The 27,018-nt window shown below is 34.1% G+C and overlaps 1 protein-coding gene across 5 annotated transcripts in view; it reads left to right on the top strand.

The window, feature by feature from the left end:
• LOC123533148 (uncharacterized) overlaps nucleotides 1–26,336 on the top strand; it is a 77,260-nt gene extending 50,924 nt beyond the window's left edge. For 3 of the 5 annotated variants that reach the window (XM_053519326.1, XM_053519328.1, XM_053519329.1), the window contains exons 2-4: nucleotides 9,285–9,432; nucleotides 12,988–13,590; nucleotides 20,227–26,336. In XM_053519326.1, coding sequence (XP_053375301.1) covers nucleotides 9,285–9,432; nucleotides 12,988–13,590; nucleotides 20,227–20,650 — 1,175 coding nt within the window. In that variant the 3' untranslated portion in view covers nucleotides 20,651–26,336. Of the gene's footprint in view, nucleotides 1–6,701; nucleotides 7,002–8,432; nucleotides 8,745–9,284; nucleotides 9,433–12,987; nucleotides 13,591–20,226 lie in introns of those variants that run through there. The other 2 variants (XM_053519327.1, XM_045314784.2) reach the window with 2 other exon arrangements.
• Nucleotides 26,337–27,018: the final 682 nt, after the last annotated feature.

The following is a 27,018-nucleotide window of genomic DNA, read 5'->3' as shown; positions in this document are numbered from 1 at the left end:
AACAAATCTATTGATAAATGTATCACTAAATTCTTTCATTTATATGGATGTCTATAACATTTTGACAGCACATGCAGACCTTCGTGGTCTTTACGTTGCATACATCATTAACGCAATTTAGCTTCATAATAAATTTCTAATTATTTTCTTATCTACTATTATTATTATTAGTGTCACAAATTTTGTTATAATGCACTTTTTGCTATCAAATGGTTTTAAATGATATATAAAAATGTCAAACAACCATCCGTTACTGATTGTACATTTTGTCCTCAATTAATATAAGTATGTTCTACAATTTTGGTTTAACAAACATTTCCTCAAATACACAATATCTATTAGCTAGCTTAAGTCTTTATTAAGTCTCAGCAATGTATTACATATATAGTACATGTATTTTACAAGAGCTGTCACTATTAGCGACAAATGCCCCCGAAGCGTGCCCAAGAATGCTACAGTTGTCATATGCCAGAATAGTTTAGGTATAAATCATTTTGTGACCAGATAAATAAAAAAGTTCCCAACGTCATGTGTTCTCGACATACATGTATTCTCGAGCTATTTTGGAAATGGCCTGTATATTTTTGCATGTAACGTAATCCGGAAGTCCTGCCTGATTTCCTCTGTAAGAGATGTGGACTGCGTAAAATAGCAATAGGCGTTACGAGAAAGAACTGAACACACATATTTATTTTCTCAGATATAAATCAGGACTATCTGTAATGAAAATATTTTAGAAGAAAAGTGTTAACTTTTTAAAGAGGTTCAGGCTATAGCCTTTTGATATTGATATGGGTAGGTTATGAAAAATATGTAGCAATTTGTGGTTCTCGACATGACATGTCATCTCAATGTAGGGAATATTTATGCCAAGTAATTTTAAAATCCCTTCATCGATGGCAGAGTTATGGACCGGACAAGAAACAGACCCTGTTAAACTTTAACCTCCAAGTATGACCTTGACCTTAGAGCTAGGATTCTGGATCTTGCGCATGACACGTCGTCTCATTATGGTGAACCTTTATGCGAAGTAATTTCAAAATCCCTTGATAAATGGCAGAGTTATGAACCGGACATGAAACACACCCTATTAACCTTTGACTTCTAAGTGTGACCTTGACCTTGGAGCTAGGGATCTGGGTCTTGTGCATAACACATTGTCTCATTATGGTAAACATTTATGCCAAGTTATTTTAAAATCCCTTCATGAATGGCAGAGTTATGGACCGGACACGAAACAGACCCTGTTAACCTTTGACATCTAAGTGTGTCCTTGACCTTGGAGTATGGGGTCTAGGTCTTGCGCATGACACGTTGTCTCATTATGGTGAACATTTATGCGAAGTTATTTCAAAATGCAAAGTTACAGCCCGGACAAGAATTTACACGGACGCACGCACGCACGGACGGACGGAAAGTGTGATTTTAATATGCCCACTTTCGGGGGCATAAAAAAATAAAACCATTCAGTCGAAATACATTGCCTTTCAGATAATGAAATTTAATACGAAACTATATTACGAGTAAATAACACAACTGAACCAACAAATTAACAAGTATCTACAATATAAAAGCAAACAGTAGCAGTTAATCATTGAAAATCTCAATAAAACTATTGAAAAATCGGGAGGCCAATGACTTTTTAATATATATGAACATAGCTAAAATGGACTACAGGTTTACAGTAAATTTTCATATAGAATCAGGGGAATCATTAGCATATAATCATCTTTCACGTTTTTACCATCTTTTCGCCCGTGAAACAAAATTAGGGAATAACAACGCTCAATTTCTTTGGTTTCACTACATTCCAGTGGTCATGACATAAGGTTAACTGATAAAAAGCCTCAGTTGTACCAAAGAGCTATAAAAATAAATAGATCGGCAACTTGAAAGGCATATAGAGCAAATCTCGCCAACATCCCGTGATAACGGAATGAGAGCTCGTTTACCGGAAGTGGCGCTTTCCCCACGCGCCATTTTGTATGCGAAAGCAATTATTCATCGGTAAAATAATTATCACCGTATGACCACGCTTCTTTTGATGGCAAGAAACGTGTACTTTGTGCCTTAAGACTATTTCACATTAAACTAATGTTGTTTTAGAAGCTAACATGTATTTTAAATGTAGTTTTAAATGTACAAATTGTAACTCCGTGCTCGCCGATGTTTGTCTTTACTAAGATAACGCCGATTCACGCTCTGACACGAGATCACGCGAGATTACAGCCAGTTGCCATTCTGTGTATTTTTACTTCTTTGGTTGTACGAATTGTAAATCAAAAGATGAAATTTTGTAAGATTATAAAAAAAACTTTAAATTACTTTTGATATTTTTGCAGTGACTCAGTACCTCGTTTAAAAATTAAACGCTTTGTGGCCGAATTTTCTGATTGGTCAAATATACATTTATGACAATGATACAGCCATTCGAATAAACACTTTATCAAAGGCAAAATGTAAACTTGGCATTAAATTTTGTTTCTACGGAGGCGTGAATGTTCCAGTGCCGTTAACTCAGTAGTCAAGGATGAAGTACAAAATTAAAAACGATTTATTTGATGAACACACAGCTTGAACATATTTTCCTTTTTAGGTAACACGTTAAACTTTTATATTTTGTAGTTTTGTTGCTGCTATAACTTCTGTAACCGATTAATTAGTCTTGTATTTATTGTCATATAAAACTATAAATTATTTGAATATTACTGAAACAGAATAATTTGATTAAACGCCTATTTTTATACAATAATATATTCAATGGCGTTGAACATAAGAATAATAATTATTATTATAACAATATTAATAATGACAGTAATAACAGTCTTATTGTAACAAACAGTCATGACCGCACCCTCCCCTTGAGAGAATTAAATATTAGAGAGAAATACATATCTGGTATTTTTACACGAATGAAAAAACTGCATCTGGTGTTCACGGTGAAAAATACCGAAAATATTATTTTCTAAAATAAGAAAAATGTTCTTACATATAAGATAAAAATATCTACCAGCTGTGAAAAAAAACATATTACCACGCCACTCGTGAAAATACTGCATTTATGATTCACTGTAGTTTCCGTAGTTATAATGTTTATGATCTGTATATTGGTCAACAGGAAATGTCAATTACAATCTTATTATATCTGTGTCAACAATGTGTTTTGGTTTAAATAATGACAACAGATTATAAAAAAAACATAAGAGGATAAGTTAACACTTTGATTTAACAACTGATATATACTAGGATAAAACATTTGAAAATAAGTTTGATGTAAATGTTTTCCTTTAAAGTAATGAAGATGACTTACATAATGATTTGACAAGCAGCCTTTACCTGATAGTTTCTTTTTGTTGTAGGTCTACTTTACGATGCATGGCTCTCTTGCTGTGTTTTGGGTGCTCTGTGCTTCCGGGAAATCTACCCTTACGTTTTATTTTTTAATCAATTATTGACTTGTTTTCATTAAGCTTTAAATTCATAGAAAAAACATTGTTTCGGTCTCAGTTAATAACACGGTTTATAACATTTTAAATATGAATATTCTGTACTTACACGAGAAACAATTACGTTATTTTCTAGCAAGAATATTATGCTAAAGATTCTAACATAAGATTCATTTGATGGATCATCAGAGGTAATGAAATATGAAACTCTTCTTACAGAAATTGGACGGAATCTATAATCATTAAGAACAAAACTATAACATATAACACTGAGTCCATGTTAAGGGGAGAAGGGTGTGTGTGGGGGGGGGGGGGGGGGGGGGTTAAAGGACAATTTACGACCGCTACTGTTTAAAGTTACTGTAGTTCTTGTGAAATATAACCAAACTCTGTGACAGGATAATTTGGAAGCAAACTCGGTTTGATGAAGTAAACTATTATTATACCAGATTTATATATAAATGGTTATGATATGTACAACATAACAGCAGATCTGGTAAACTGATGTGCTTATGAATTGTATGGAAATGTACAAATGCACGTTTATGATAACATTTTTGACAGGTTTTCACATACACATAAACATAACATAATCTGTACGACCTAAGGCATTTTTTCGTCTTTGGTTTGTCTACATGAGTACATTTACGGAAATCGTATTATATTATATTGTTTTCTTTCTACGAAGATTTTGGTAAACTATCAAAATGTAGTGATGTAGATCATTGTCCATTTCAAGCAGTTTTCTTACAAATAGAAAAGAAATGATGCTTGAACATATCGTTTTCTATGCTATAGTTAAATGACAGGTCTTTCTTATAAAAAGTATAGGAAAATCGATCATTTGGAAGTTTAGGACGCAGCAACGCGCCCCGCGCCCCTAGCAGCTATGATATACAGAAAGTTTGAATGGATACAAGATCTGAAAGAACCAGAACATATAACGACACAGAGTACAAGTACGGCTACTACATGTCTCTTTGTTGTGATAAGTAATTATGTCTCCCACGTATAGTGTGGGGAGACATTTCAATTTAATGCTGCCTATCTGTCAGTATTTCTGTCTGTCTCGAATTGTGTCTATCCATTTCCTCCAGCACTACCTGGCAGATTTACGCCAAACTTCACAAAAGTTGTCATTTCCAAATCTCGTTGTGCATGTTCTACTTTAATGATTTTAATGGAGTAATGACCCTCAGATTTAATGATGATTTGACCGCCCTCTTGTACTTATGGCCGGATTTTCGCCAAACCTTACAGGACAGATCAGTGCCAAGCCTAACTGTGCACATCATTTGCATGCTCTGATTTAGTGATGTTCAGTTATGGTCCATGATTTGTCGCGATTTACCTTGTCTGCGCAACTGCTCCGACGCCACCTGGTGGAACATAATGTCGGCATGTTCCGGTTCAGTAATTTTCAGTGGAGTTATAAACTTTGTTTTTATCAAACTGTGTGATATTTTGGCAACTTCTCCTGAACATCGTGATTTTACGAAGCACTTAATGTATAATGCGTTGTATTAAATTTCGTACGAAAGACAGTCTTTTGTTTATCTGATTAAATCATAAGCCTTTGCCCAGATTACACTGTCAGGTAAAGATCATATAAATCTACTTCACATTTTGCGTTGTAAGTAATTTTTATGGATAATATGAAAACTGAAAAGCGTCATTAACAAAACGTTTATTTATTCATTAAAGTGTCTATGCATTTAAGAAAAATTAAATCTATAAATAGTATCAAAAGTTCCTTTGGAAGAATATAATGCAACCAAGCAAAATAACAACAGACTCGGTTTGATTGCGTCTGTTCATGAGAGGTAATGGAAAGTGCAGCACCTCTCATGCCCCCTAGCACCGGCTTATGCGGGATTCTATTACATAGATATTAACTGGACTTATGATCCCAAAGGACCAGAAAATATAACAACACTGATTTTAAGTACCGGTCGCCACACAGCGCTTAAAGCCCTGCTTCGCGGCTATTCAAATTCTATTGTGTGTATGCAACCCATGATTGCAGTAGCTAACAGCTAACGGCCACGCGCCACACTTTAGCTAGCAAAACCGCTGGTATTTTGTATAGAATTTTATAAAAATTGAGTCTATTTTGACAGGCGTCACTGTTCATAGTCAGGATTTTCATGCTTTTTCAGTGACAATTTAAGGTTAAAGGTAGGACTGGAGCAGGTCTTTAAAGATTGTTGTTGTGATAGTTAATAAAACCTGTAAAAAGATCATTTGGAAACGCAGAATAATGAGTAATCTGACTATGTGATTTTTTATTTACATTTTCTTTAAACATAATCATAAATGATTTTATACAATAATTTATTTTTATGTGTTTTTCGAATTAATATGTGCCCTTTTATTTTAGTTGAATATTGCATACTAAATATGTTAACAACTTATTACCCGAAGTCCGCCACTTCCACAGATTTCTATAATAACGTTGAGTAGTGGTGTAAATTTTTAGCTGTACTTCCTATCTGGATATTCAAGTGCAAGCACACGTGAAAATGCCTAATTATCTCTTTTAATTAACTCCCAGTCTTTGCGAAATAAAAGAAGAATTCATCTGTTTATATTGGACGTTTAATAAAAGTGAAATGACTGAAAATAAAAAAAAAATCATTTTCCTTTTATTCAAGTTTTTGCATTAATCATTTACAACAATATTGACAGAAACCTAATCAACTTTATTTCAATAATAGTGACAGAAACCTCATCATCATTATTTTATTAGAATACAAGTTAACCTACCTAGTCAAATAACTTAGCATAATGATCTATGTTCCATTTTTAAATGAGACTGAGAGAATACATCAAAGCGTCTGTGTTTCACAAAAAAAAGTATTTTATGTCGCTGTCAGGCCTATCAGACCATCTCAGCATTTTAAAGTAAAAGTTATTGAAAGGCACAGACATTTATGAATAATTAATTTTGGAAATATAAAGAATAAAATTTAATATGTAAATGTGTCCTAAATCTAACAACAACAAGAAAAGAGTCCAATAACATATTAACAACGGACAAACTGCAAGTTGAAAATAGGTTATTTGGGAGCTAATTAAAAAGAGTTTGATATTCGATTCATGTTTCTTTTTAAAAGATCAAACTTAATTTCTCAAAAAGAAAAATTAGTGATAAATATTGACTACGTTGATTTTTATCAGAAAATCATCACGTTTAACAGGGTTTTCATAACGACATATTACTAAATTGTAAACACACACACATCCATTTGCTACTGAAGTACAAATGTAGGTATTGTATACACATGGTTAGTTAAACTTATTAAAACGAAAACAACGTGAAATTCTTAACTTTTGGATAAACAAACGTTTGGATGGAAGACAAACCATAAGATACTTTTAATTTCCATACGTATTTTTTTTCTAATATTTGTAGTCGTTGCTATTATTTATGATATATGTCAATATTAATGACAGATGAATGGATATTTGGATATGCTGTGCATCCATTGTATATTATAATGGTTAAAAGTTAGCCAGTGATCGAAACGCATTCTCTTACATGGAATACATTCGGTAAGTAACACTGTACTATAAGTTTCAACTACTAGTAAAACATATAAATATAATGTTATACATCATGATTCTTTTAATCCTTACCCTGCTAAATTTCTATGATAAACTTGTCCGTCTTCCAATTTGGATAGCATCATTAACTGTTAAAAGGGGTGCTTACCAAAAAAGATACTGGCTGAATAGCGAACAGTGCAGATCATGATCAGAATACACTTGTCGCAAAGGCCAAAACCAGTCGTGTTCAGCAAGGTAAGGGTTAAGTGGAAAATGCCGGTTGACACTGTAATATGAAGTACACAATTCATGAAATAGTTTAAAAATATAATTGAGCCGTGCCATAAGAAAACCAACATAGTGGGTTTGCGACCAGCATGGATCCAGACCAGCCTGCGCATCCGCGCAGTCTGGTCAGGATCCATGCTGTTCGCTAACAGTTTCTTTAATAGCGATAGACTTTGAAAGCGAACAGCATGGATCCTGACCAGACTGCGCGGATGCGCAGGCTGGTCTGGATCCATGCTGGTCGCAAACCCACTATGTTGGTTTTCTCATGGCGCGGCTCATATATGTCATTAAATAAGTGATAGCGAGGAAACATAGATTTTGGTCTGCACCGGTCACAAAGGCAGGATCCTTTGCCGCCAGCAGGCTAAAGGTTAAGGATTAGTCATTCTGTATTTTAATTTCATTGAATATGTGGTAGAAAATCTCTGCCTGTATATTGGGTAGACAATCTCTCAGAAACAACTTTTTTTCTGAGTTCTGGGTTGAACAATCTGAAATGGACCATCCAATTAATCAATTAAGTTAAGTTCTTTTTGATTTTATTTAAAGCGTCTCAGTTGTTTTGCATAAGTTAAGTTTGACATTTAGTTTGAATGTTTTACTTATTATGAAATTAAATATAATTTCGGAAACCCCCTAAAATAAATGCGTTATATTATTTGAACATGTACTGCAAAAAGTGTTTGATATATTTATAGAGCTTACTATACCTCAGTTCGGGTGTATAAGACAGCTCAGTGTTACGTTACTATACCTCTATATGGGTGAATACCTCTGACTCTTCATACATTTTATTCTCCTTGTACGCCCTAAATACGCAGTAATGTGTTTGTTTTGATTTTTTATTCAGCTTTTTCCCCTATGACTAAGCGTAAATCAACAAATAAATATATTGTATTATAAATAGCATTTCGAATACCAGTACAGTTATTATTAGTAATTAAGTTAGTAAATTGTGTATTAATGTGACGGGCATAGCAATATAAATAATACATTGATAATGTAAGTGAGTAAGGCATCCGGTCTCTCGGGCCAATAAGTTAGTCACCATTTTTTTTGGAGGGGCGGAGGGGGAAGGGGAGAGGTGGTGGGGATATCATGTCATTATATGTAGAGTTGAGTTATATAACAGGATGTTTAAATTTAACACATTATTCGTATTTAGATATAAACATTTACGTATTGTTTACGGAATAGTAGATAAAGTTATGAATTTCTATAAATAGTGTTTCGTCGTTTTACAAATGCGTGCACTTGATATTTGAACCGCGAGTGGCTTTACTTTCATAGTAAAATAGTCTTCACACTTTAAAGAAAATTAATGATATTTTAAATTTTAATGTGGCTTTTTATTTAAGACGGCACACGTTTTTATGATGACTGAATGAAACAGATAATGTTGTTGAAATGATATAATACTGAACTTTGAACGGTCTTATGTTCACGGAATGTTTTCGGGTTTGTAACCTTTATCTAAGAAATACTGTATAGAAAACTCGTGCTTCAACGTTATTAATACCCGAAAAAGTGGTTATATGTCCGATGAATAATTTTGAATGGATAATTCTGGCGACCTTTAACCAATTTTGAGTGTATTAATTTAAGTAAAACACGATTTTCTTTATTCATTTTTTTTTCAATTCTGATATGCCTTTAATCTAAAGAAGAAGAAAACAAACATAGAAGCGCTCTTGTGTAAGCGTGTTATAACAGGAATGTTGTCTTAATAACTCTGTAAAATATTATTGATACCAATGTAAAATGCAGGTCATCTACCGTGATTTCGGATAAGATCGAATATACATCATTCTCTCGTCCTTAAAGAAGGTCGGCAAGGGATTTTGCAAAAAATACTATCAATTCGAACCGCCTCTCACTTAATTTATGAGCTTGAATATATTTTGATAAAGTATATTAGACACTTCAAACTTTTATTTTCTTTTAAGTTAAGCAGTGTTTCGGGATGCAACTATCTTACTGAACTTCTACATTTTTCAGTTTTAGTCATGGATGAAATGGTTTCGCAGCTATTGTTTCTTGTCCTGCTACTATCTGGCGTGCAGTGCTCCATAAAGAAAGGCATTGGCGTTGGCCCACGAAATTTTCTATGTAATGATTTTGATGCTATGGACAACATGCACTGGTGGTATGTAACTACAGTTATTGACTTCTTTGAAGAACTGCGTTAAATTAATAAGATTTAAAAGAAGATCATTTGCAATGGCCGTAAGTAATGGCGTAACGTCATTTATCCGGAAAACGTAAGATAAACCCTAGATTCGGCGTACGGAACTAAATATCATTTTTTATCCTACCCTCAAACAAGATATAGCACAAAATCGGCCTGCCTAATAAACTTTGCTTTATCTAGTCAGTGTCAAGATACCACTTTTGCGGGAATTTTTGAAATCACATATTTTATCAAAATTTTGCATTGAAACTGCCACCATTGTATTGGAAATGCTTGAACTTAGAAAATGAGTGGTCAAATTATAGGTTTTTATCCTACCCTCATACAAGATATAGCATAAAATCGGCCTGCCTAATAAACTTTGCTTTATCTAGTCAGTGTCAAGATATCACTTTTGCGGGAATTTTTGAAATCACATATTTTATCAAATTTTGCATTGAAACCGTCACCATTGTATTGAAAATGCTTGAACTTAGAAAATGAGTGGTCAAATTATAGGTTTTTATCCAGAAACAAAAATGTTATTGCTATTTTTCATTTTTACAGCACTTCAGTCGGAAAATTTGAAAACAACTTTTTTCTGAATTTTTCATAGAAACCGTTATCATTGTATTGGAAATGTTCTAACTAAGAAAATAAGTTGTAATATCAAAGGTTTTTATCCAGAAACAAAAAAGTTATTGCGATTTTTCAATTTTATCCACAAATAGAATTGCACATGCAAACGTCGTATATGACGTCAAGTCTGCACGCTGTCGCTCTTTTCAACGACTTTTCTCTATTTTCTGAACAGGTAGGATAAATAGAATATTAGATTACTGTCTGAAAAATTTAAATTTATTAGGCTCGTCTACGAAAAAATATAAGGCTCGGCACAGCCTCGCCTAATAAATTTTCTTCAACTCGCCTAATAAATTTAAATTTATCAGACAGTAACCTAATATTCTCTATTTATCCAGAAACAAAGATGTTATTCCTATTTTTCACTTTTACAGCACTTCAGTCGGAAATTTTGAAAACACATTTTTTTCGATTTTTTCATAGAAACCTTTATCATTGTATTGAAAATGTTTTTACTAAGAAAATAAGTGGTAATATCAAAAGTTTTTATCCAGAAACAAAAAGTTATTGCAATTTTTCAATTATATCCACAAATAGAATTGCACTTGCAAACGTCATATATGACGTCAGGTCTGCACGCTGTTACTCTTTCCAGTTACTTTTTTCCCTATTTTCTGAACAGGTAGGATATTTAAATAGAATATTAGATACTATCTGAAAGATTTAAATTTATTAGGCTCGTCTACGAAAAAATATAAGGCTCGGCACAGCCTTGCCTAATATATTTTCTTCAACTCGCCTAATAAATTTAAATTTATCAGACAGTAACCTAATATTCTCTATATAAACTAATGGCAACCTGTGTGTAAATTTATTTCAACGACAACGTAAGTATCTATCTAAAGTTAAAGTATGATATTAAAACATCTGACCCATTAAATAATTCCAGAAAAAAAGGACTCAAATAGCTTGAAATGCGCGGCTTCCTTTAATCATTGGGAAAAATCTCAAAATCTAGCGTACGGACTTGTACATTGTTTCACTATATTACAGGCCATATGTTAATTTACGAGTTTGAGAAGTTTATTAAAAATCTATATTACAGAAAAAAATTTATTCGCAGATATGTTATCAAAAATGTGATTTTCCCTTGCACTCCCATTATGGAAACTTGTATGAGGTCAAAAATTTTCAAATCAGTCTAGCAAATAATCGTTCAAGAAACCATGTCTTTTTTATTTGCCGAATGTTCTAAGTATATTTTGAAGGTTTGAAAAAAATCAGGGTTTAATCAAGTTCTGTATGTAAAAAAATATCCGAACGTGCAAAACTACCCTAACACCCTAAAAAGGTATTGAAACTGCTATCCAGTCCTCAAAAGTTTATAACATTTTTTAGCGGGGAATTCTACATATCAAATGCTTTTTGGTGTAGGGGTAACCCTTAGAGGTATACTATACATATAAGTCTTGGTCAAACAGAGATCATGTGTAAAATATTTAATCTTTACTTCTTGTAAATATCTGGGATGAAGGCCATTTAACAGCTGATTAAAACTGTACATTTTGATTGGTGGATAAAAAATTCCGCATGGTTTCGCATAGAATAAATAGTATTTTCTTAAGGAGTGTGCAGGTACTCTGAGCCGCATTGTTAGACAGTATAATCAGTTACAAGAATTCACTTGATAGTGAAACTGCGGCAGAGTTCGACTCCAAACATTCTGATATGGAATGGTCTCTCGTAAATGATTCATAGTCAGCTCGTCCCCTAGTCAACTCGTCCTTCAATCAACTCGTCCCCACTTTGGTCATTTGGTATCCTTTGACAATTTCAAATTGGTTATTTCTTCCCCCACTTTTCGGTCCCTCCTTTTTAGTCTTATTTTTTGTCAAAGTTTCCTAGATTATGATTGAAATAATATTTTGTTCTGTAAGATATGTTCTACATCAAAAAGCATGAAAATTTTACTTTAAAAACTGTATTTTTTTGCTGTAAAAATACCCGATCGTAAAAGTGCAGAGTGTATGCACGTTTCGTCGCTTAAAGTGCACATTGGCTAATGCGGTCGTGTATCTTTTTTAAAGATACTTCTTGTTTGTAATTGCAAGCTCTAAGATCAGTTGTGTTTTAGCTTTTATGAGATTTAAAACATCTTTCGAACTTTCAAAAAGAAAATAGGTTTATATATATAAATGTAATTGAAGGGACAGAGAAAAACGAAATTGAAATTGTACAGGTAAAAACATTAAATTACACGGAATACAAAAAAAAAAAATGCTGCGATTCAACTAATTTGAATTTACCCTGGTAACAAGGTAACCTACCTCCTTAAGATGTATCCTTTTATACTTAAACCTTAAATGAGCCGCACCATGAGGAAATCAACACAGTGGGTTTGCGACCAGCATGGATCCTGACCAGACTGCGCGGATCCATGCTGTTCGCTTTTAAAGCCTACTGCAGTTAAATAAACCGTTAGCGAACAGCATGGATCCTGAACAAACTGCGCGGATGCGTAGGCTGGTCTGGATCCATGCTGGTCGCAAACCCACTATGTTGATTCTCTCATTGCGCGGCTCAAATATTTGACTGATAATAGGAACTTATAGAATACGGAGTTGGTTAATAATAATCAATGTCAATTCACGTTGTATCTAATGTTTTGGTTGTTTTAAAAGTCCATTATTTTACGTCTAAAATAAGGTGATAGTTATATGAACTTCCTTAAAACATGCTTTTCAAGCGATTGTTTTGCAGAACATAAGTTTTGAATAGCCCATTACTATTATTTCATCAGAAAAATAGATGTCCTATTAATATTTTCATTATCTCATTCGAAATATGTTTTAATATTTCTAATTTTTTTTATTAGATTTACATTGATATTAAAAATCCAGATTGTAAATATGTAATCATTGTCTCCATAAACAATTGTTGTTTCCACAGGTACGACTGGGGAGCCAATTTTGATAAGATTGAAGCGAATAGCGGCTGTGATATTAATTCTTTGGGCAGCGATGTCGTTGACAAATATGTTTCAATGATTTGGGGGTACAATCCTAACTGGAACCCGCGCGTCCGTGAACCTGACCACTCAGAAGATTTTTATTTGGCTTTTAATGAGCCAAATCACAGGAAACAAGCCAACTTAACGCCAAAACAGGCTGTTGATGCTTGGCCAATTGTGGAACAAAATGCAGGCAACAGAAAGATTGTTAGTCCCGCAGCTGCTCAGTGCGGCGGTGGAGAAACTAATTGCATTGGCGAAACAGAAATAGCCTGGTTTCAAGATTTTTTCAGCCTCCTTTGCGTAAATGAAACAGTTAACGGAATACAACCAAAAACTTGCCGTGTGGATTATATCGCAACCCACATTTACACCTGCAAAGCTCCTAAGGTAGGAAGATTACTCCAGGAACTTTATGACGAATTCCAGTTGAAAATATGGCTGACGGAGTTTGCTTGTCCCTACAGTACTGACCCTTATGAGCAGAAATCATTTATGGAGGCGGTGTTGCCGATACTTGAAGAAGCAGATCATGTTTTTAGGTTAGTACTGCAGAGTGTATTACAATGTACATTCAATGATTAATTTCGTTGAAATACTATCATCTAACGTCCTTAATTAAAACAGTACCTAAACCGAAATCGTTATATGTATTATTATTGAGATATAATTGAGCCGCGCCGTGAGAAAACCAACATAGCGAGTTTGTGACTAGCATGGATCCAGAGCAGATCCGCGCAGTCTGGTCAGGATCCATGTTGTTCGCTTTCAAAGCCTATTGCAATTAGAGAAACTGTTAGCGAACAGCATGGATTGTGCGGATGCGCAGGCTGGTCTGGATCCATGCTGGTTGCAAACCCACTATGTTGGTTTTCCCATGGCGCGACTCATATAAAGTTGATGTGAACCTTTTCGGGGATTGTTAACCCTTATCATGCTTGACACGATTTATTCTGCTTTTGCGATAGCCGTGCAGACTGATTATGATCTTTATTGTTCGCCATACAGTCAGTATCTTTATGGTAAGCACCCCTTTTAACAGTTAATGGATCTTTCAAAAATGAAATGAAACTTTCATTATAGAAATTTAGCAGGGTATGGGTTAAGTAAAGCAATGTACTTGTTTTGCTGCTACTCTTAAGTAGTCTTTATATTTAATGTGAATTTCTATGCTTAATAAGCAATCTCCATACGTGTTGTTCCATCTCTGTACTTGATATGAAGTCTGTTCACTAAACGTACTGTCTCCTTATAGGATGTGTATCTGGATTGGCAAACTGCATAATTACTTTATATAAAGGATATTACATGAGTGTCTTTCCGTATTGAATCTATTAAGCGAGCTGAATAAAATAGTAAAATGTGGGGCTCTGACGAGCATTTTTGCTATTTCATTCAACAAGTTTAATAAATTCAACGTGGAAAAAACACAAGTGTAACTTTAAATTTATCATAAGTAAGCTTAACAATATTTTATGTGTAGTTTCTATATTCAATGAACAGTCCGATTCTTGATGTGCCGTTACTATGTTTTACGTTCATTCTCTACATATCTTTTATGTATAGTCCCTATACTTGAAGTGCAATCATTACCATAATGCATTATGTGTAATCTCTATCTCCTTACTTTATGAACGACCTCTATACTGATTATGTAATTTTTATATTTGATGTGCAGTCTCTATACTTTATATACAGTCACTATATTTTGTATGCAGTAGCATTTATTTCTTTTGTAAAGTCTCTATACTAAATGTTCAGTCTGCACATTCTGTGTCAAGTTTCTGTATTTCATGTACAGTATCTTTCCTTCATGTACATTCTCTACACTCGGTAGCAGTCTCTATGCTTTATGTGCATTCTTCATGCATTATCTTTAGTTTCGGTATTCAATTTACAGTTGTATCTACGAGTATACTTGACGTGAATTCTCTACGCTTTATGTGCAGTTTCTACACATGATAATTATGCAATCTGTATATTTGATGCACGTTTTATACTTAATGTGTAATCTCCATACTAACAGTATCTACACTTGATGTGCTTTCTCTGTACCTCTATATTTGATATACAGTATGAAATCATCAGGTAAATTTTCTATATGCATTTTCTGTACTTTATGTGCAGTCTACAAACTGGATCTGATGTGCATGTTTTGTAGTGTCTATTCTTTAAACAATATATGAACTCTTGATTTGTTCGATATAACTGATATTTAGTTTCTGTACTTGATGTAAGGTCTCTATATCTGTACTTGATGTAATGTCTCTATATCTGTACTTGATGTAAGGTCTCTATTTCTGTCCTTGATATAAAGTCTCTACATCTGTACTTGATGTAAGGTCTCTATTTCTGTCCTTGGTGTAAGGTCTCTATATCTGTACTTGTTGTAATGTCTCTATATCTGTACTTGATGTAAGGTCTCTATTTCTGTACTTGATGTAATGTCTCTATATCTGTACTTGATGTAAGGTCTCTATATCTGTACTTGATGTAAGGTCTCTATATCTGTACTTGATGTAATGTCTCTATATCTGTACTTGATGTAAGGTCTCTATATCTGTACTTGATGTAAGGTCTCTATATCTGTACTTGATGTAAGGTCTCTATATCTGTACTTGATGTAAGGTCTCTATTTCTGTCCTTGGTGTAATGTCTCTATATCTGTACTTGATGTAAGGTCTCTATTTCTGTACTTGGTGTAATGTCTCTATATCTGTACTTGATGTAATGTCTCTATATCTGTACTTGATGTAAGGTCTCTATTTCTGTCCTTGATGTAATGTCTCTATATATGTACTTGATGTAAGGTCTCTATATTTGTACTTACTGTAGGTCTCTATTGTCTTGCCATTGTTATGTTCTATAGTCATCTGATGTAACTCGATATCTGTTACTTGGATGTATAGGTTTATCTTCAGAGAACACCATAATTGATCCTTGTGAGGCGATTTGATGAAGTTTCCATAAATATCGTGTACCTTGTCGTAGGACCTGTATTTTGTACTTATGTAAGCTCATATATCTTGTCGTGGATGAAAAGCTGCTGCCTATAACGTAATTCTTGTAGAATGTACTCCATTAACTACAACGAAAAAAATAAGTACGCTATATCTTTTGACGGGGTCCTTCCTGCCCTTGATATGATAAAGTCTCTTTTCTGTTTAGTTACATTTCTCTATTTCTTCCCGGATGTAAGGTTCATGTCGTCATTTCGGTGTGTCAAAATCATCTAGAGATTGTAACTGTGATGCTAAGTTTATAACTGTATTTAGTAAGTCTCTATGATGTTGTGTAGGTTCGCATATGTTTGTACTTGAAGTAAAGCTTCAATGGTTTTTGTAATTTTTTCAGTCCATTGCTGTGAATCCTTATTTTGTACAGATTTCAATTGCTCTATTTCTGTTTTGGTTTTTAAGGCATTATTCGTCTTTATATGGTTACAAATCTTTTGAGAATGTCTATTTATCGACTAAAGGGTATAAACTGTAGAGTAATTATTTACGAATATGTGTGTTCTTACTATCCTGGTATGTGGCTCTAGTCGTACTGATTGTAAGTCTCTATAATCTTCTGTACTTTGAATTAATTTGGTTCTATATCTGTCTTAGTAGGTCTCAAATGTACTTTGTACTCCATTCTTCCGACCGTAAATAAGTACACTTATCTTACTGTAGCTAAGAGCTATACATGTAGTGAGTAATGTCTCTCAAATCTGTCACACGAAAGGAAGCATACTGATATAACTTACGGCCAATATCACACAGTACTTGAGTAATGAGATATATTTCGTATGTCCATATGTATATGTTAATGTGATATTTTCTGTCTGTGTTGTCTTGTATATATTGGCTAAGGTTAACCTAGTACTATTAAAATGCTCCAGTATAACTTGCTGATTGTAAGGTCTTATTTTGTCCTTATGTATGGTACCCTTATAATAACCTGGCATGTAATTCTCTATTCTGTGCGAATTGATGCTATTATTCTTTAGAAGAATTATGCTATACTATTTACTGTTGAATAGTCTCAATTATTAATTGAAAGAAATTTACGATATTCAGATGTTGTTTATTTGCTTATTAAAGACGAACGTAGTCTCTATATTGTCTTTGTAGGCGATTTTTAAGATCAATCACATTATTACAGTCATTGGATTTGCATTATACACAAACAGATCTTTCATGAAAGGTTGAATTTATATACAACAACAAAAAGGATTGTAAGCGATTGATTGGTCAAAATTATCATGACCTTTGTTCCTTATGGACCTGTGGGATTTTGATTACTGACTAAATATTTTTCTGTAGATAAATGCTGACAATTGCCAGTACTGAGCCCGCATTGAATTCGTAAAAGTGCCTGACAATGATCCCTATGGCTACACGCAATCACAATCACAAATCCAAAGCATACAACAAAAAAAAACATAGCAGTCACGCGGCATCATCCAGACTGCGTGGACATGCGCGGTGACTCTGACATCTACGACAAATAGGCACTATTCGTTTTTCATGAGGTTTCAGAGTTTCTTACGTTCATTTTCTATACAAATATAATCGTTGACGTCATTTTCGGTGTTGTAATAAACATTCGTATGCATGGAATTTGCATAACTGTTTGCGCCAAGGTTTTATATTGACGTTTCTCAAAGTAAAATTTTTGTTACATTTGGTAATAGAATGTTACTAATAATTTGAATGTAGTCTAGTCTTTACAGGTGATACATATATTTTACTCACCAGTGAAATAAAATGTCAGTGTGCTATTTTTAGGACAAACAGATCCGTTACTTCCGTCGTTATTTTACTTTAATTTGCTTTGTTCTAAACAATTAGACATTTACTACAATCTTCGATAGTTTGTACCAGGTTTCACTTGTACATAAATTATTCAAGGAATGATATTATTCATGTAGAATAAGCTTGCAATGGACACATAAGAGTAAAAATTGAAAATTTTGTTAAAAATGAATGCTAATTGTATGATATTTATGTATATGTTCGATTCCATCAAATAGCACTCCCTACCAACTTTAGTTAAATCTTTACCACGGGGAATAGGTGACCCCACTTGACGCCATCCTTTATTTCTGGAATCTTAAGACTCTTCTCGACAGAAGCAGAGGTTAGATCGTTGTAAGTGGTCCGATACTCACGCAAATTAGCTGTTCAAACATGACCTGGTTTTTAATCTTGATACGTCCCCCAGAGGAGTTCACATTGAGTTTGACATCATTATGCTTCCTTCAATATTTATCCTTGTAAAGTAAGTGTCTATGTGTTGTTTTCATGTAGCATTGATAGTTACTCACTCATGGTTGCATACCCTACGGCAAATTCCCCTTTACCCAGGGGTACTGCATTTGCAATAGGCAAAATCTTCAAACATTTTAAAAATAAGCTGATGGCGCTAGAGCTAGATATTTGATATGTATTATGATTGATAGTAGACTACCACAAACTAATGAATGAATTTACTGACCCCTGGGTCAATTCCTACGCCCAAGCGTTACTTGAGTTTCACAGAGAATACTGTTTAAAATACACATGATATGGACGAGTATTAGACTTTGGTCAGTTCACTATTTCATCATAAATTGTATAAAAATATATATAGTAGAATATCTAATATGATGTTTCAATATTTGTTCTGCTTCACAGTATTGATTTGAATTACTAGTGATCTTTAAATTGTTCTAAAATAACTGTGGCCATAAGGTTTAATTTTTTACGTTGATGTATCGGGACTGTTCAAAGTTTGCAAATGACTAAGGTAAAGTTGAACAACCCAGTTTGTCACTTGTTATTGAACTAGGTAAAATTTTTCAAAAATTTGTGAAAATTAACAAGAACTCGAGGTCTTAAATATACCTCTTACTCAAGATTGGACATGCTAGTTGCTTTACACAATTTGTTCAAATCATGACCTTGGGTCAAAATTGACCCCGCCCCATCGGGTTACCTGTTTGTACATAGAAAAATCTTCAAAATTTTCTAAAAATAAACCAGAAGGCCTAGAGCTTAGATATTTCACATGTAGCATTGCCTAGTGGACCTCTACAAAATTTGTTCAAATCATGACCCCCGGGGTCACTTGATTTAACATAGGAAAATCTTCAAAAATTTGCTAAAAATAAACCGGAAGGCCTAGATCTTAGATATTTGACATGTGGCATTGCCTAGTGGACTTCTACAAAATTTGGTCAAATCATGACCCCTGGGGTCAAATTGGCCCCGCCCCATGGGGTAACTTGATTCTACATAGAAAAATCTTCAAAATTTTCTAAAAATAAACCAGAAGGCCTAGAGCTTAGATATTTGACATGTAGCATTGCCTAGTGGACCTCTACAAAGTTATTCAAATCATGACCCCCAGGGTCAAATTGACCCAGCCCCAGGGGTTACTTGATTGTACATAGGGAAATCTTCATAAATTTGCTTAAAATAAACTAGAAGGCCTAGATCTTAGATATTTGATATGTAACATTGCCTAGTAGACTTCTACAAACTTTATTCAAATCATGACCCCCGTGGTAAAATTGGCCCCGCCCCAGGGGTTACTTGATTGTACATCGGAAAATCTTCCAAAAAATTTCTAAAAATCATCAGTTTGACATTTGAAACATGTAGCTCAAATTACTCTGGTGAGCGATCCAGGGTCATCATGACCCTCTTGTTTTGATATGCAGTCTCAAAATCTTATAGCTTCAATACTTTATATGCAGTTTCTTTTTTTTTCTTGTCTGCAGTCTCTTTATTTGATTAGAATTACTAAGTATCAAGAATATACTATGACTTTACAATATGACAAAATAAATACGAAAAACCCACTCTCCCTGATATAATATTTAAAGCTGCTCGCCCGCACAAGGGTTTACGGATTCACCGCACTATATGGTTATGTAGGAAAAAGTAAAGCGTTGCAAACGGTTTATTATTTTTCAGTATAGCCATATAGTGCTGTGAATCCGTAAACTTGTTTTCATCAGCCATTTTCTCAAAACGCTACGTAGATTTTCGCTTATTTTGTTGATTATACCTTTTCATTTTATATTCTTGTTATAAAAATGTTGCTTTTGAGAAATTAATTTTTTTCGACCAAACTGAGGGCGAGCAGCTTTAACTGTAGGATAAACGTAGAGTACAAATTAGTTTAACGAATATTTGTTTTCTTAGATACGCATGGTTTGTGCACCGCTCAACGGCGGGAGATAACGAATTTGTAACTTCTGCTATAAGTCTTCTGGAACCTACCTCCTCAACACTAACAACCCTTGGAGAATACTACAACAGCTTTACGTACGGGTCTCAAACTACCACTACCTCTTCTTCTACCAGTTCTTCAACGACCAGTACAACAAGTACAACTTCAACATCTACCAGTAGCTCTACGAGCACCACAAGTGTGAGTACTTCTTCATCGAGAACGTCTGCATCCACACCAACCGGAAGCACTACGACTGCATCAACTACGGCCCCAAATATCACGACAGTAGGCAGTAATGCAAGGAGAAATATTTCGATGTACAATGATAATGTTCATAATGTGATTTGTTTCTATCTACTGATGTCTGTCTTGTATAATATGAGCAAAGGTTAACCAAGAAGCTATAAAATGCTCCAGTATAACCTTGCCTAGATTGAAGCATGTCACTTTTTGAGTCACTATAATAGTGAACCCTTATAATAACCGGCATTAACTTTCTTTCCTCGTGCGAATTTGATGCTTTCCTATTTTTACGGAAAGTAACTTATGCTTTGAACAATATTTACTGTTGAATAATGCCAGATTGATTAAGGATGAAACGAAATTTCACGGATATTGCAGAGTGCTTGGTTTATAGCCTTATTAAACAGAGGAACGGAGTCATCTTGCTTTTCTTTGTAAGACGATTTAAGATATCAATACAAACTGTAGTTAACAGTCAATTAGTACATTTGCATTAGTACAATCCAAACAATCTTTCCATGAAAGGTTAGGAATTTATTGATGTTATATCATTGACAAACTATAGGAATGTAAGGATGGTTAGGTAAAATATGTTACATGATCTGATGATTCGACACCTTATGTGACACGTACGCGATATCTTGAACTCTCTGATCTAAATATTTCGGCTATCTTGTAGACACTGTTCTCAACAATACGTGCCCAAATCACCAGTTCAGCCGCGCCATTAGAAAATCAACATAGTGCCTTTGCGACCAGCATGGATCCAGACTAGCCTGCGCTTCCGCGCAATCTGATCAGGATCCATGCTGTTCACTTCAAAGTCTATTGCAATAAGAGAAACTGTTAGCGAACAGCATGGATCCTGACCAGACTGCGTGGATGCGCAGGCTGGTCTGGATCCATGCTGGTCGCAAAGGCACTATGTTGGTTTTCTCATGACGCGGCTCATTTTCAGGTACTTCTTCACGGTCAGGTCCTTTTTAAGTACAAACTATAATCGGTTTAACCCTGATTTCCAAAATTTTAGTATGTAATTAGAAACTTCGGTATATAAATTTTTGCTAGACTGTTCCTTGCGCAAGTTTTCATATTGGGCGTCTCTCAGATAATAACATTTTGTTAACAATCGTGCGAATAGAAATGTTACTACATAATTATACAATGTAGATCTTAAGTAAACTTCTCACAGTTGTGAATAAAGATATGGTCTATATCACAGTGAAATAAAATGTATAAGACCTTGTGCTTATTTTTGAGACAAAACAAGGAATTCGCACATTCCGTGCTGATTTTTTTATCTTTACTGTTGCTTTGTTTCTTTATCAATATAGATTTAACTACAATTGTTTTACGTATTTAGTTTCTGTCACGAAGGTCTTTCACTGTTGTGCCATAATTTATTATCAGGTAGAATATTACTAGGTAGAATAAGCTTGAATGAAGACGCTGTGATATCAATTATGTATAGAAATTGATATAATTTATGTATAAAAATTGATATATAATTTTTGTATTTGATATTTACTGTATATTTGTTTTCGTCTTCACACCAAAAAGGGCACTCACACTTACTTTCTACTTACTTAATCCCCTTTGACCCACGGGGGTGGGAGGGTAGGACCTTCACCACTTGACGCCATCTTTATCGGTCTTGGGCAGCTGCCTTAGCCTCTTTCCTCGACATAGAGATGGTCTTTAGCTCGTTGTAAAGGGTCCGCATCTCACTGGCAATCTGAGCTGTCTAGTACATCACCTGTGTCTTCTAAGTCGTTGATACTGTCCGCGGAGAGAGTAGTTTCGACGATTGAGTTTGCCACGTCATTATGCTCTCCCCTGGGTCGAATCCGATTATCCGTTGTAGATAGTGTGTCTATGGTGTTGTTTTCTGTAGCCGTTATGTTTCACGTGGCAGGGGTGCTAACCCTACGCAAATCCCTCCCTTTTTCACATCCGAGTGGGACCGGCATTTGCAGAAAGGGCACACATAGATATACCATAATTCATTTTAGACAGAATAAGCTGTGAATGAAGACGCTGTGATAGAAATATTGTATAGATATTGTTATTATTTGTGTATATGTAATAGTAGACTAGCCACTAGACTTGTAATGAATGAATTTCTACCTTTTTGCCCCTTTATGTCGAATTCAATTTCATACAGACAAAAGCCAGTCTATTTTAGAGATTTTCACAGAGGAATGATGTTAAAATTATCACTATGATATTGGACAGAGTATATAGACTGGGTCAGTTCACTATATTCATCATAAAAATGTAAAAAAGATATATCATAGTCTAGGAACTAGTCTAATGTAATTGTTTCTATATATTTGTTGTCTGTTTCACGTAATTGAGTTTAGACATACTCAGTGTACTATATTGTCGTACGCATGTGGCACTGTGGCACAAACTTTAAGGTTCTAATTGTTCTTACGCTTGATGTATCGGGACTGTTCACATTAGTATCGCAAATGTTAAAGGAAATGTTCTAAAACAAAATGTTATTTGATCTGGACTTGTTGGATGAACAGGGTAAACTACGTTTTCTTAAATACTGATATTTGTGAAGAACTACAAGAATCGAGGTTATAAAACACATAAACCCTCTTAACTCAAGCATCTGACTGGTAAGTGTTCTGCTTATTACACAATGTAACTGTTGTAATATATATATAACAGATATAAATGTTATTGCTACAAAAGATATAATGACATTCCAAAAGATTTAAATATAAATGTTATTTTAATCCGATATAGATAGATATAATGTTACTGTTACAAACGATATGAGAATGCAATAGATTAAACTGTTTAATAGATACATGTATGATGTTACTTCAAAACATGTGATACTACTGTCGCAATGTATGATGTTACTTCAAAACATGTGATACGACTGTCGCAATGTATGATGTTACTTCAAAACATGTGATATTACTGTTGCAATGTATGATGTTACATCAAAACATGCGATATTAGAGCTGAAATGTATACTGTTACACCAAAACATGCAATATTATTGCCGCAATGTATGCTGTTACACCAAAACATGCAATATTATTGCCGGAATGTATGCTGTTACATCAAAACATGCGATATTACAGCTGAAATGTATGATGTTACTCCAAAACATGCAATATTACAGCCGCAATGTATGCTATTACATCAAAACATGCAATATTACAGCTGAAATATATGCTGTTACATCAAAACATGCAATATTACAGCTAAAATGTATGCTGTTACTCCAAAACATGCAATATTACTGTCGCAATGTATGATGTTACATCAAAACATGCAATATTACTGCCGCAATGTATACTGTTACATCAAAACATGCAATATTACAGCTGAAATGTATGCTGTTACATCAAAACATGCAATATTACAGCTGAAATGTATGCTGTTACTCCAAAACATGCAATATTACAGCTGAAATGTATGCTGTTAATCCAAAACATGCAATATTACTGCTGCAATGTATGATGTTACTTTAAAACATGTAATATTATTGCCGCAATACATATAATGTTTTTCTAATAATCAAGATGCTACTATAGTGGACATATTGAGATTCAAACAGATATGATGATATTACGAAACACATAGATATTATGATTCCAACAGTAATGTACTTAATGTTATTAAATGTTGAACGTGGAGTTACCAATGTCATTGGAATAAGGATTGTTTATTTTATCCAAATATAAGTGAGAGATAATGAACGCATTTTTGACGACACTGGCGTATTATGGGGAATTATAAATGTTACTCCGTAAAAAGTTCTTTTCTTATACCATGTAATGAAAAATGTTATTCAATTGCTTGTGTTTTCTTTTTATTGGTGTATGTATTTTTCATAACTTTGTTAATTGATTTGATATTTTTATAATATAGGTCGTATAAAATTAGAATATTAATGTTGTAGTAATGTTTGTTCCGCAAAGATGTTTATTTTTTATTAATGAGCCGTGCCATGAGAAAACCAACAAAGTGGCTTGCGACCATCATGGATCCAGACTAGCCTGCGCATCCACGCACTCGGGTCAGGATCCATGCTGTTCTCTTTCAAAGACTATTGCAATTAGAAAAACCGTTAGCGAACAGTATGGATCCTGACCAGACTGAGTGGATGCGCATACTGGCCTGGATCCATGCAGGTCACAAAGCCACTTCGTTGGTTTTCGCATGGCGCGGTTCATTTGTGAATACAATACATAATATCTACAATGAACGTTTATGGTAAAGTAATATGTTGCGTGAGAAGGATTCTAAAGTTGATCATGTTTGAGAAAGAAATGTTTAGACTAGAGTGTAGAATAGTATATATATCAGACGACTGTTTGGACTATAAAGAGAGGTTGAGGGATACATAATATGAGCCGTGCCATGAGAAAACCAACATAGTGGGTTTGCGACCAGCATGGTTTCTCTAATTGTAGTAGGCTTTTAAAAGCGGACAGCATGGATCCTGACCAGACTGCGCGGATGCGCAGGCTGGTCTGGATCCATGCTGGTCGCAAACCACTATGTTGGTTTTCTCATGGCACGGCTCATATATATTTTAATAAATAAATGAATTGTCATAATAACTGACTTTGACACCAATAAGATGTAAATGATAAAACAATAACTGTTTAAGGGTAGTGATGAGCAGATCGCCCAATCGAGTAATTTAGACTGGCGCTTATTACCGGGTATGATAAAACGTATGTCTATTTATTAATAGTCCCTGATACGGTCATTCCAGCCAATGCATTGTTATACAAGTATTCACATTGTTTAGTAGGTAATTAGCAGGCAATATTGACAATACTGGCTATACTGGATTCTTCAGGATTTTACCCGCATTGCCCAGTCTGATTTCTTAACGTGTAATTTCTACAATGTTGGCACTTAAAAAGTAATCATGTAATAGAATTTGCTAGTGAATACCTGTCTACACAATGGCCTTGTAATGGTTTCTGATACCGGCCTCTTGATAATACGTAGGGCCATTATGACAGCACGTATATTATGGGTTATTGTAATCTCAACCCCTCTATTATGTAAACACAAAGAATTTTTATACATTATTATGGAGGCCCTGTAAAAGTCGCATACCAAACTGCCGAGTTTGAAAAAATGAGTATGCATTGTTTATATTTTATTACAGATAGTATTTAGTCGGATAATAGGGTCGCTGTATATATTTTTAGTGAATTATACATGCTGTTTAATAATAGTGCTTAAATTTGTTTTATCATTATCAATGTATAATTTATTTTAAAAAATCTGCGATATTGTTATTGATTTCTATAATTGGTTGGTCCTTCAAATTATATTTATGTTAAAATGTTATATTGTTATAAAGCTTTACGTGTTTCTTGTTTATAACGATGTATGCTAAAGTAAATTAAAACGCAACACTCATACATGGTAAATATTTCAGTCTTCATATATGGCTATTTATTGAATCTGATTCAATGTGGTTGCATCTATTTTTGCTACTTGACTCATAACCGCTGTCACCTTTCTTTGTATGTGTATACTAAATTTCACGGCGTACCTTTTCAAACATTAACAGTTATGAGTTGCTGACCTCGATACCAACTGCCCTTAATCCTAACCCTGCTTAATTTCTAAAATGGACTGGAGTCTATATTCGTCAGCACGAATTTCCCGACTGCGGGCGGCGGACACGCTTCTTGTAATGCAGGAAAATAATCTCCATGGCACTTTTATTCAATATGCAAATATATGACAAATAAGTTCTGTTAAATCTATAGATGTTGCGTTTTAATTCACACAAGTATACTATGCTGTATATTCAAATAAACATTTAATACATGTTTGCTTATGTTTTTACATTCTTAAAGTCTCTCTAAATGCCTTTGTTCGGGTAATTTTTATCTGAAATGGCCCTCAAATTATATACAGATTATTCAATGCTTATTGTCTTTAAGTCACTAAGAATTTAATAGAAATATTATTTTAGTTCACCTATAAAAGGTCTGGTCTGTATTTATCATGTTACTATTGCCTGATTTCTTGTCAGTATAGATGAAAGGCATGTGCGTAGTTTGGGCTAAACCTTCGAAGAATAAAAGCGTTTCTGTTTGTCATCTCATTATTTGCACAATCTATGTATATGTGCTCTTTGAAAATATTAACACAAAGCCACACAATATACATAACACTTCATATAAATAAATGGAGTTAGCAAAAATACAACATGTCATATTGTAAAAAGAAGTTCGAGATGGTTTATGTCCAGTACTCTGTCAAAAATAAATATATGAAGGTTAAAACAATTGCAATTATTTATTTAATTGTATGTAAATTAGCTTATGGTGTAGAGGTTTGGTTTTTAGGGGACCCACTGTTAGGTTAATGCTTTATTTAGAACTAGGTTACATTTACATTATGTAGTTGTTCTAATGCAACCTGGGTACACGTTTACATAACGTCCACCACTCAGCGTTCTAAAAATTGCAAAACATACTTCTTTTATTAGTCCTAGTGGCATCATTTTG

Source organism: Mercenaria mercenaria, chromosome 12, assembly GCF_021730395.1.
Source record: "Mercenaria mercenaria strain notata chromosome 12, MADL_Memer_1, whole genome shotgun sequence".
NCBI classification, from domain to species: domain Eukaryota; kingdom Metazoa; phylum Mollusca; class Bivalvia; order Venerida; family Veneridae; genus Mercenaria; species Mercenaria mercenaria.
This window is presented reverse-complemented; position numbering and strand designations above follow the sequence as displayed.